General features: G+C 37.7%; 1 protein-coding gene across 1 annotated transcript in view; it reads left to right on the plus strand.

The window, feature by feature from the left end:
• RFX4 (regulatory factor X4) overlaps positions 1–13261 on the plus strand; it is a 67136-nt gene that overhangs the window by 33684 nt on the left and 20191 nt on the right. Inside the window, exons 4-10 of the mRNA XM_075205397.1 lie at positions 1138–1261; positions 5269–5330; positions 7019–7232; positions 8712–8789; positions 9490–9653; positions 10554–10654; positions 12430–12488. Of these exons, the coding sequence (XP_075061498.1) occupies positions 1138–1261; positions 5269–5330; positions 7019–7232; positions 8712–8789; positions 9490–9653; positions 10554–10654; positions 12430–12488 (802 nt within the window). The remainder of the gene's footprint in view (positions 1–1137; positions 1262–5268; positions 5331–7018; positions 7233–8711; positions 8790–9489; positions 9654–10553; positions 10655–12429; positions 12489–13261) is intronic.

Consider the following 13261-nt stretch of genomic DNA (forward strand, 5'->3'; position numbering starts at 1 on the left):
AATTTAGTGTAAACTGCTCAGCCTCACTTACAAAGTCCTCACCAACGCTTCCCCTATACATATTTCTGACCTCGTCATAAGATGCATCCAGCAAGTCCACTCTCCCTCTGATATTCAATACTCTTCCCCCTTCATTATCTCCTTCATCTCCCATGCTGCTCCCTACCTATGGAACTCCTTGCATTGTCCTACCAGACTCTCCCCCAACCTGCAATCCTCCAAATGATCCCTCAAAACACACCATACTTGCCTACCCTTCCCCCTAAACCCTCACATCAACTCTCTCTGCCTCATCCGTTTACCTCATTCACTCTCACCCCATTTGGGTCTACTGTCTCTCATTACTCCCTCCCTCTAGATTGTAAAGGTAATGACCAAGGTCCTCTCCTCCTTATGTCTCATTCCTGTCTCCCTTGTTCAACTTTGTTGCTATGTCTTAAGTTGATTCTTCCTCTACCTCATGCTGTTATTGCTAGTTCAAGGGACCATCCATGGAGACGTTCAAGGGACCATCCATGGAGACCTTATTATGCTTAGTTGTATTAATGTCACTTATATTATCTGTATCTGTTATTATATTTATTGTACTCATGTTTGTCATATTTGTAAGATGATTGTCTGTTACTGTGGTGCCTTATAAATAAACAATGGTCCCCTTAAAGGTGATGATACTGTGAATTGCCCATTGAAATAAGAAAGGTTAAATCTCTGATGTAGCCCTCCAAGACATTTTTGTGACCCCTTTGCTGACAACCTAGATTAGTAATGGGCAACAGGCAGCCCTTGGAACCTTCTCCGGCGGCCCCCAACTCCTTCCTGCTTTGTCACATTTGTCTGTTGCAGCTTGTAACACTTGTTCATAATGCCTGGTGATGTGTTATTACAGATAGGTGCCTCTTTCTTCCATTAAATGTATTGTTTAACTTATTACTGAGATTAAGGATAATGTCCGGAGCTTTTGAAGGTTAGAGTGCCACACCATGCGGCCCCCAAGTGTATGGGGTGGGCCTATCCCCTTCATGTAGTTACTAATTAGCACCAACTTGAAAATTCAGCTGCATAAATAAAAACAATCTGCAAATGTATTAAATAAATGTTGCTGATAGATCAAGTGTAACCTGGACTTTACTTTGGAAGGTTGGAAGAAAACTACGAGATTGCAGAAGGTGTTTGTATCCCCCGAAGTGCCCTCTATATGCATTACTTGGATTTCTGTGAAAAAAATGACACACAACCGGTAAACGCTGCCAGCTTTGGCAAGGTAGGCTCAATATTTACACAACATACATTTGCATGGTTTTCATAGATGCAGGTTTGCTGAAAGGCAGGATTAGTACACCTGTCTCCTACACACATTGGAGGCAGCCATTTTGTGGGAGGTCTGAACCAATATTTATTAACTGGGAACTACTGACATGCACAATGCCTTTGTCACTGTCTGCTTATAGTAACCAGCTGTGCTCTGGCAAGCCTTACTGGGAAACTTTATTACAGGAGGATACACACTGTTTGTCAGCCTAGGCTAGCTAGCATGGGGGCTCTTTGTAAAAACTATAGGGGTGGAGAGGGACACAGGTCATATTTTGGTAAGAAAAATGGTCATGTTTTCTCTCCAACCTGCCACCCCCCTAACCCTCGAGTTTCCACAAATCCAGGCCTGGCCAATAGACTTTGCTTGGAAACTGTTGGGTTGGTTAATTCATTCTGTCATCTGTACACTGAGTAAGTTTTATTCTTAGGAAATAGTAGATTGCATTTTAATCTATCACTGAAAAAAAGGACATTAAGGGCCTGATTCATTAAGGGAAGCAAAGCAAAATAAAGGAATACATTTGCACCTTGGCAAAACCATGTTGCATTGGAGGGGGATGTAAATTTAAAATGTGAGGGCAGATTTATAGTTGGGATAGGGCATGTCCTAGATCGACTTTGAATTTCAGTGTAAAAATAAAGCTTTCAAATATTTGTGTGCTACATGAAAAAGCAGGCAATATTTTCCTTAAGTGCAAAATAATAAACTAATTTACACCTCTTGTATTGTAACATGGTTTGTCCAGGAGCACTCTTTTTTGCTTTGCTCTTCTTAATGAATCAGACACTATTGGGGGTATATTTACTAAACTGCGGGTTTGAAAAAGTGGAGATGTTGCCTATAGCAACCAATCAGATTCTAGCTATCATTTTGTAGAACGTACTAAATAAATGATAACTAGAATCTGATCTTGCTATGGGCAACATCTCCACTTTTTCAAACTGCAGTTTAGAAAATATGCACCCAAGTGTTTTTTTGGCTGGTAGCAAGTTTATCATAATTGCAGCATTCACTTCAAATGTTTTTCCATACAGGGGTGAAAAACCATAAAAGTCACATGCAAAATACACATTTTAGGAATTGATAAATACACAATCATGCCAAAAGCTAATCCCAGGTGCGTTAAAATAAAATAAAATAAAATAAAAACAATTTTGACCTTGATAGACAGACCGTTCAGTATGAAACAGCGTTTCTTTTGTGTTAATCCCAATGAAATGTGTGCCAGAACGACTGAGCAAAAAAACTTTTATTTTCCCTGTTGCAAACACTTGCTTTTCTCCATTCTGTTTTGCCTTTAACTGCCCTTCAGTGGCTTAACCGCTTAGCTCCAAGAATAACCAGCAGCCCCTGGCGGTGTTCCCCGGGCTGCCCCTTTGGAAAGGGTTAAGTGAATTTGGCTATTGAATCAAGGAATGTTAGATCAGTAGCTGGACCAGCATGGGGTGTCCTTATAGCAGGCTTCATTGAACCTGTACAAAACACAACCCCAGAATAGACGACTGGCTGGGCTGCCTGCTCATTTATCAAACGGCGGCGCAGCAAAGTTCTGCAGCTCCTCACAAAGCGTTTTTCTTCTCATGTTTGCTAAAGTTCTGCTCTAGAAATTACACCAAATGGCGGCCAGAGTTCAGGACCTGTAAAGCTTAGATCAGATCTGCAAATAATAATGGGGGCTATTGGAAATACATGATATAAAGGTGATATATTCTTCCTCTGAACAGCTTTTATTAAAATCAAACCCTCTGTTTTCAGATACAATGAATAGAGCAACATCTTGGAAATTCATCAAGTTTACACTTTTCTTTTTTTTTCTTTCTGTGCTGATATTAACAGCTGAATGCATCCCGAACCATCTGTTTGACATATATATATATATATATAAGTGTTTTGAGTGTAGCAAAACCAGAGTGTGAAAAAGTATTGTATACTGTTGTTATGTTTTTGTATTCACACTTACATGAGCAGAAATATTATGATCCAGGTTAGTCCTTTCTTACTATGAGGACAACAGTAAGCTCCTGGAAGGTGTCGGGTCCATAGGGGGGATTCTTTGGGATAAAATGCAGTTTTTAACCCCTCCATGCACAAAACAATCAACAGTATGTGATTTACCAAAGTGTTTGTTAAGGGATTAAAATATGATTTTTATATATGTGCAATCAAGCACACCAGTTGCCCAGGTCTTGTGGAGGCAGCCATTTTGTTTTCACTTGCCTGGTGCATCATAGCGAATCAGGAATATCGTTACGGATTGAAAACATGTTTGTTGATGACAGATAAAGAATGCTTCAGAACTGGGAGAAAGTGCTCTGCTCCCGAAAGTTCCCTTTTTGGGGTAAATTTATCAAGCTTCGGGTTTGAAAAAGTGGAGATGTTGCCTATAGCAACCAATCAGATTCTAGCTATCATTTATTTAGTGCATTCTGCAATATGACAGCTAGAATCTGATTGGTTGCTATAGTCAACATCTCCACTGAAATAATGAATTTATTATTTAAAAAACAACCTCCTTAATTAATGTACTATGCCCTGATAACACTAGTAGTTCGGTTAAGTTGGAAGTTCGATAATAAATTATTTTGTACCAGTTGTGGTCAGTCATCTTCTGCCATGTCCTACTTAGCCAAATCGATCGGGACTCAGGATGAGGACAGCCCTTGTGTCGTTGACATTGTTTTTTTTTTTTAGTTACAACTATCTACTTTTATTTAACTATATTCTGCTTTGCATTTAATGGTAGTCCTTCCTCACTGCCAGCGGCTTTCTATAATACGGAGGGAACGAGAGAATAGATTCAGAAAGAAAAGGCCCCTATCACAGTAGGACTGTTTTAGTTTTCTTGGGCCTGATTCATTAAGGGAAGTTAAGTAAAAAAAAAAGTGAGTAATTAGTCTCCTGGACAAAACCATGTTACAATGCAAGGGGTGCAAATTAGTTTTCCATTTTGCACATAAGTTAAATACAGTCTGTTTTTTCATGTGTCACACAAATACTTGATAGTTTATTTGTACACTGAAATTTAAAGTTGATATTTGTGTGCTACATAAAAAACAGTCAGTATTTAACTTATATGCAAAATAGAAAACTAATTTGCACCCTTGCATTGTAACATGGCTTTGTCCAGGAGAAAACTTACTCAATTTTTTTTACTAAACTTTCCTTAATGAATCAGACCCCTTAAATGTATTTTCTATGAAAACTTTTCATTCAAATCTCCTGTATGGATAAAGACAGGGCAGTGACTGATAATGTAGTTAAATATTTTATTTTGTTACATTTATAACGCTCCAAATATAAAGCTTATGATGACAGAATTATACCATACACTTACCACTGTCTTGAGACCTCTCTTCAGCATAAAATCTTTTTTGTGGGAATGACTCCTGAGTAATTTTTATGTGCAGCGCTAAGTAGACCCAGATTAAACTCTCTTGTCCCCTAAGTCTATTTTTGCTGCCCCTCCCCCGCTGTAGTGTAATAAACTTCTACACCAATTTTACACTACTCCATATTATCCCTAACTGATCAATCCCCCCCCCCCTCCCTGAAATAAAATAAGTCACTTCCTAACATTTTAACATTAAAACGTCTCTTGAAAGGCACTTTACTTTACTTTAATCCAATCCAATCTTGCATAAGGCTCAAGATTAAGTCATTATTTTATTTATTTTTTAAAATAACAAGTGAATTCCATAGCAATATTTTTGTTTTTTTCCTTTTGATCTATTTTGTTAACGAGGCCACTTACCATAGATCCTCTACAACCCTTCGCTTATCTGGCCCTGGTTAAGAATAACACCAGAATACATCTAATAAGAGATGAAAAGTGTGTGATATAACTCTTTTTTTTTTTGTCATTAAGATGTTTCACATTGAAACTAGGTCATGTCCTTGAACCAATTCTGTTCCCACAAAGACAGCTGACCTATGGTAATATATTTCATTCCTTGCAGATAATTAGACAGCAGTTCCCACAATTAACCACAAGGAGACTTGGAACCAGAGGACAATCAAAGTGAGTACAAAAGTTAACCGTAATGGAATTCCAGCGTTGTGTGTGACCCTGTGTCAGAGATCAATGTACACTTTTTCATGGACATTTCTGTGGATCTATTATTAATATTTACCTACTTATTTCTCCTGTCTGCAACTAGCAGAAGAGTATTACTTATACACCCTCTGGCCGGCTTGGTAACTTCATAATATGTGCTTCCAAAGTTTAGAAATTTCCAAGTGCCACCAAATTGCATTGATGCCAACTCCAAACAATAACAGGTCCTTAGTAGCTTCTTGGTCAGTGGGCTGCATATATTGAGCATTCTGCTAGTCTGGTGTAGGGTAATTCATTAAGAAAAATATATGAATAGTATTCTTTTAATAATTGTACGTGTCATCTGATCATCATTTAAGCTCTAATAATCGATCAAGAGGATCAGGTTAAACAAATAGCCCGTAAAATTATATTTTTCCAGTAATCCCTTTAAGTCACAAAAGCCCAAAAATGCTGTGTAGATCCAACAAACCACAACTATGTTCCCACAAAATACACCACACCCCTTTCAGGGTCTGATCATTAGGGCTATTGCGAGGGATGAGATGGAATCCCTGCACGCATCAGTTTTTATTGGCTGACGCACTTGGCGCGCCAATGCGCTGTCCCTGGCTGTATAGGACATGGATTGGATAGGCTATTGCTCACAACCTACTCTGACACACCCACTTTTGGCCAGGTAGTCCTCTCTACTTCCTAGTCCCTCCTTGTTCAATCACAACAAATAGTGAAGGGGTTGAGTTCTTCAGGTCTTCCAGCCAATGTTATGAGTATAATACTCTGGAAGATGGGAAAAATGTTGTTCGGCTGCTCGGCAGTCTCAGAATTATTGACGGAACAATGAATTCTCGATTGTACAAGAATACACTGCAGGAGAACGTCAGGGTATTTGTCCGTGAACTGAAGTATAGTCATGTAGCATAACAAGGGCCCTAAACACACACCAAATGAGTGAAGCATAAGACATTAAGCATTATAGAATAAGCAACTCAATGACATGAATTAGTAATGATCATTTTACAGGATTTTATTTCTTCTACACCTATAGGCAGCCCATGCAGTGACAAACTGAACTCCATTGTTTTACTGATTAGATGCCAAACTTCCTCTTTGCTATTTTTCTACTCCTTTTCAAAATGAAAACAAAAGCCCAACCCATTGTTGCAACTAAATTATATGTAAGGGTAAGGATCTTGTAATAGCTTATATAAAGCAGAGAGGGAAGAGATATTCTCCACTTTCAATTGTGTAATTTAGAAAACATGTGGATACTGGCGGTTACGTTTTATTTATTGTTGACGTGTTACTTTTGCATCACACGCATTACAAGAGCAGTTTCTGTGTTTATATTACTATCTGGCATAAGTAACATGCAGATATGCATGTTTTCTCATTTCAGGCTTACAGGCTTAGGGCTGAAGCAAAATTTAGGTGGAAATGGTGTAGAACCAGCGGAAACTTTCCAGTTTCTATTAATATACTAAATGTATTGTTTTGATTGTCATTATTGTAACGTCATGTTGCTGCGTTGCTATTGCTGGCTATGAAAAGCTCTTCTCAGATACCAATAGTCATCATAATAACATCTTTGAACCGTTTAAATTGAATCAACAGACACAGTTACATAAAAATAAGACGTTGTGTTCCGCTAGGTATCATTATTACGGCATTGCGGTGAAAGAAAGCTCTCAGTATTATGACGTCATGTACTCTAAGAAAGGAGCGGCGTGGGTCAACGAGACAGGAAAAAAAGAAGTCACAAAACAGACAGTGGCGTATTCACCGCGATCCAAGCTGGGAACATTACTGCCCGAGTTCCCAAATGTCAAAGACCTAAATCTGCCATCCAGCATCCCAGAAGAAAAGGTATCTGTAAAGCCAGATTAATTTCCCGGAGTCTCTTGTCTATACTATTAAAGCCTACGTTCTCATCATGTGGTGTGTATAAGTTCAATATAACTTTTAATGACATTTACAAAGAATAAAACATATACATAACAAATTGCAAGAACTATTTGTAGAACTGTGAAATGACTAAGCACAGTTGCCAACTGTCCCTAATTTCCCATGAAATGTCCCTATTTTTCAGTATTGACCAACTGCACAATAAAGTTCTTAATTTTATTATCTTTGTTCAGCTTTCAGTAACTTTCACCACACACATAGCTCGTCCCAAAGACATAGAGGAAAAGACAAAGCTAAATATACATTTACATATTAAATTATATAGTGCTTTTCATGTTCACCACTTAATATAACAAAATGTGGCAAATGCATTAAAAAAATAATAATTTTGTAACTTGATTACAGCAATAAATAAATATTGAATTCTCTTGTTTCAGTTTCACAAATAAAAAATGTGACTTTAGAACCACAGGCAATATTGAAAGTGCACTTTTTCCTTCACACAGTTGGGGCTGAGGGTTTGAAAACGTGAAGATGTTGTCTATAGTAACCAATCAGAATCTGGGATCTGATTCATTAAGGATCTTAACTTAAGAAACTTCTTATTTAAGTCTCCTGGACAAAACCATGTTACAATGCAAGGGGTGCAAATTAGTATTCTGTTTTGCACATAAGTTAAATACTGACTGTTTTTTCATGTAGCACACAAATATCAACTTTACATTTCAGTGTACAAATAAGCTATCAAGTATTTGTGTGTTACATGAAAAAACTTTAACTTATGTGCAAAACAGAATACTAATTTGCACCCCTTGCATTGTAACATGGTTTTGTCCAGGAGACTTAAATAAGAAGTTTCTTAAGTTAAGATCCTTAATGAATCGGGCCCCTAGCTATCATTTATTTAGTACATTCTACAACAATGACAGCTAGAACCTGATTGGTTGCTATTGGCAACACCTCCACTTTTTCAAACCCGCAGTTTGATAAATTTACCCCTTGACGTCATTTTCAAAGCGCACAGGATACACACATCAATTTGGTGTTGGACCGCTGCATCTATATGGCCCGTCCATCATCACACTTCAAGCCCACACTCTTGGGAGATGCCTCCACCAACTAGTAGTAGGATTAGTTTAGCAGGGAAGCAGAACAATCTGAAGACGCACTCAAGTACAAAGGTGTAAACGTCACATCAAACTACAGAATCCTACCACTTTACAATTAATCCTTTCATTGGATTACCATTGTTCTCCTAAAATACTGCTCATTTATAGATTAAATTAATCGTCAACCTGTCAGCTCCACCTGTAAAGTGCAATAGGATAATGTTTAGATAGCACTTACGTTTTCCAATGAAGGAGTAACGGCTTTAAATTAGCTGATGTTTTTCAGTAAATAAATATATATCAATATTTTTTTCAATTACATTGGCTGCAGATTTCAACATTTATAATGATGTATCGTACCCACTGCCAAAGGATTCTGGACACCGTAATACGAGCCAACTTTGATGAGGTACAGTACAGTAAAAACTAATATATTTCAATACAACAGAATATAATCTATTTACAAAGATTGCTAATATTCATGTGTTAAATACATTTACAATTTTAAAATTTGGGCAAAATTCAGATGTACAGAATTTATATCTCAATCAACCATCCCAACTAAAGGAAGTGTAGACTATAAGATTGAGGGCATTTTTCCATGACTGTATAATATAGGCAGAATAGAGACATGACTATATTGAGGCAGCTTGGTGGCTTAGTGGTTAGTACTTCTGCCTCACAGCACTGGGGTCATGAGTTCGATTCCCAACCATGGCCTTATCTGTGTGGGTTTCCTCCGGGTGCACCGATTTCCTCCCACAATCCAAAAACATACTGGTAGGTTAACTTAATTCACTGCTATCAAATTGATCCCTGTGTCTGTGTGTGTGTGTGTTAGGGAATTTAGACTGTAAGCTCCAATGGGGCAGGGACTGTTGTGAGTGAGTTCTCTGTACAGCTCTGCGGAATTAGTGGCGCTATATTAATAGATGACGATGATGGTCACAAGTTGGGGGTGTGACTAGTAGGTTCGGAAACATGGTCTGTGTGAATCGGGGACATAGTCAGTTTTGTCACAATTTTGATTTCAGTTAAGTTGGGAGGTAGATACAATAATGATGTGATTAATCCAATACAATTATACTTTAATTGTCTTTATTTTGCAGGTTCAAAGTTTCCTTCTGCACTTTTGGCAAGGAATGCCACCCCACATGTTGCCGGTCCTGGGCTCGTCCACCGTAGTAAACATAGTGGGTGTGTGTGATTCCATACTATATAAAGCGATCTCTGGTGTATTGATGCCAACTGTGTTACAAGCTTTGCCCGACAGGTTGGTGCCTTAAGTCAAAGTGCCTTATTGTTGCTATTTGGTCTGGCATGATTTATTCCAATGTATGTTGCTTTGTTCTGGGTCTAGCCGTCGGGTGATTCATAAATCCTTGCAGTGAGCACAATGCCTTGGGAAATGTTAAACTAATCATAAGTAATCTATCAAGATTAGAGTTTTTCACACTTTTTTGAGTACAGGATTCCTACCTGTTAAGCTTAAATCTTTTCTCACAAAGCTTAACATACATTATAAGACCCATCTGTGCACTTTTTGTAGCCCCCTAAATCTTCTGTACTCTTGTTACAGCAAAGCCCCAATTGAATTGACCATTCCTGTTACTGTCACTTCCAGCAGTAGGCAACTGTTAGAAAACAGTGCAATATGTGTAGTTACATAGAGTAGAAGGATAAGAAGAGATAATACGCTGCAGTCTGATACATCTAATTTTAAAGTAATGTTGCTGTTATAGCCTTAACCTACAAGAATTCCCCCCCCTACAGTGTCTGAGCTTATGATCTTGCAGATATGTAGCGGCCTTCACTTAGACTTGTTACGGCGCCATAGTATTGATCGAAGCCTTGTAAATGTTACAAAAAACATTTCTTGATAAACAGAGTAAGTGACATACAGGTGAATCACTGTTTATTGGAGAGAACTGTGCAATAGCATAGAATATATTTTTGTTCCCAATTTGTTTAAAAATCCCTGGCTGTTCCCAGCTAAATGAATCAGAGAAGTGTCACAAAATAACACTCATTCTCCTCTTAGCCTTTAACATTGGAGCATGGTGCTTTTCTCCATCTGTAGTGACTCATACTTTTGCCGATAAAATACCCATTTACCAAAACATATTTTTTTTTTAAAACAATGACCTAATATTTTGATTCTTCACCTCTTAAGTTTGACGCAAGTGATCAGAAAATTTGCCAAGCAGCTGGATGAGTGGTTGAAAGTTGCCCTTCACGACCTCCCGGAAAACTTACGAAATATTAAATTTGAGCGTAGGTATTGATTTGATTTCTGTTCTTTTGTCTTGCGTGTGTAAGAATATACAGTATGCTGAAGCGACCACTGTTGAATGCTGTCAAATCATTTTTTTATGTAAAGAAATATTAAATCTTGAATTGATCATTTCTAAAGCCTAATGTTAAAATACTTCATTCAGTGTTGACTTAATATTGAACACCAGCTCTATTGAAAAAGTTAAATTTACTAGAGCATCCCACCACTCCATTAAACAGCTGAACCCCTCCCAAATCATTTAGAATACTGTTCTTATAAGATCTGTTATAGGTAAAAAAAAATAATGAATGTAAGCTGAGATTACTTTGGGCTAGATTTACTAAACTGCGGCTTTGAAGAAGTGGAGATGTTACCTATAGCAACCAATCAGATTATAGCTTTCATTTTGTAGAATGCACTAAATAAATGACAGCTAGAATCTGATTGGTTGCTATAGGCAACATCTCCACTTTTTCAAACCCGCCGTTTAGTAAATCTAGCCCTTTGTCTCTTTAAAAGCTTTCACACTTTCTCCATTCAGAAAATCTCTTTACCATCATCTAGTAATTAAGAAAAATAATTTGCTGCAGATCAAAAGCAGGAACTAGGATGATGTCATAGTATGTTAAAAACCCCAAAAACAAAAATAATTATAGTTTTTTTTCTTTTTTTTATGTTTTAAAGGAATATTAAAAGGACCTGATCATTAAAAAAATAAACATTAGGAAGGTCACAAAAATGAATTCACCCACTTGACGATATGATTATTTGCAAATAATTTTTATAAATGTTTCCGCAGCTTTATGGTTTTAAAAAATAGGCACATATGACAGTTGTTTGTAACCTATCTACTTGTAAGCTAGATATTTCACATACCGTGTATCAAGTGAGTTTGGAAAGACGCTTTTATTGGTTCTCACACTCCCCTCTGTTTGTACTCACTACAATGGAATAGCCAAGACTAGTGTTTATTTCTTTGCATAGTTGAAATACTGTTGATGCACTGTTCAAAGAGTTACATTTTAGTGCAACAGATACGCTGGTAATGTTTAATTACTGTTTATTTCAACCAAAGGCAACAGAAAAAAAATTAATACATTTTTATTCCAAAGAAAATTATCAATTGTGAAAATGAAGAAAAATGTGTGACCATTTTCTTAATAATAATAATAATAATAATAATAATAATATGGATTTATAAATGTCTTACTAGATATATTTGTCACAGTTGTGTTTGCTGTGAACAGTGAACTTCTACACCATGGAATACAGTCTATAAAAGTGGAGAAAATGAAAATAAATTAACAAAAAATATACCACTATTATACCTCCGGTTTAGTATAATTAATAATGGCTATAAGCTACAGTAAAAAGCGGTGGCATTTAAAAAATAAATTATGGCGTTAATTTACCTCCATCTTAAAGACAGTTTATTTCCACTTTTGGATCCTCCCATTTTAACGAATAGATACTGTGACGCGTCCACTAAGTGGTGAATGTAAATGTTCTGCATCTAGGTGGTAATGTGGCTTTAAGATTTCAGGGGGTAGGAGTTCAACTTTCAAAAATAAGGCACATTTAATACTAGCAGTACTAGTACCTGTGTGTGTTTCGTGTGTGTGTGTGTGTGTGTGTGTGTGTTTTGTGTGTGTGTGTGTGTGTGTGTGTGTGTTTCGTGTGTGTGTGGTGTGTCTGTTTTCATGTAACTGAATGGTGAGATACTCCAGTTTGTATCTTCAAGGTAGCAAAATTTTATTTTATCTTTTCCTATTAGTGTCTAAAAGGTTTTCACAAATCCTTCGGAGACAGACATCATTAAACCATCTGTGCCAGGTTAGTATCCTTCAAAAACTGTATTTCTGTAAATGACTGAAATTCAGTTTTCAATTTCTATATATAAATATTTTGTAAAGCGCACAAGGTTTGGACACTTCTACAGACTACGGAGCATGTTTCTTTCTACTACATTGTGCAATCCGGTGACCCAACTCCATAGGAACGCTGCCGAGTTGCGGCACCTTTAGTTGAGTGTGGCGAGATCAACGTGTCCTTTGGCCGCTGCTTAATCGCAGCGTTTGTCTGAAAGAAACACGCTACATTTGATATTTGAAAGGTTTCTCTTCAGGTGCATCCATCATGTACACACATGAAACATGTGACACTTTAGCTGCTGTTAAACAACAGTCGCCCTGGTGAAATTGGTCTCCACCACCAGAATATCTATCCAGTGCAAAAATTGTGTTCTGTAAGCTACTTTGCATAGGCAAACTGATGGGGGAATTTCCTAGTACCTGGAACCCAAGCCTCCCCCCCCCCCCCCAAGCCTTGGGCACTGTATAATTGAGGTGGCTGGACCCTGCCCCCGTTTCACACGGCTCTGCTTGAAAAGGGAGGCACCAAACAGTAGTGCACGCAGCATTGCTCATGTATATTATGGGGATAGAAAGAGTTGGAGAGCAGCCAAGCACTGTCTAATATTATAGCCACGCCCCCATGCATGCTGGCCATGCCCACTGGCGGCGTGGTGTGGAAACCCTCCTCTACAAATCCTGCGTTTGCCCCTGCTTTGGTCATAATTATACTCATTATGCAGTTTTTTCCTACCA

The sequence above is a fragment of the Mixophyes fleayi genome, chromosome 4 (assembly GCF_038048845.1).
Source record: "Mixophyes fleayi isolate aMixFle1 chromosome 4, aMixFle1.hap1, whole genome shotgun sequence".
NCBI lineage: Eukaryota > Metazoa > Chordata > Amphibia > Anura > Limnodynastidae > Mixophyes > Mixophyes fleayi.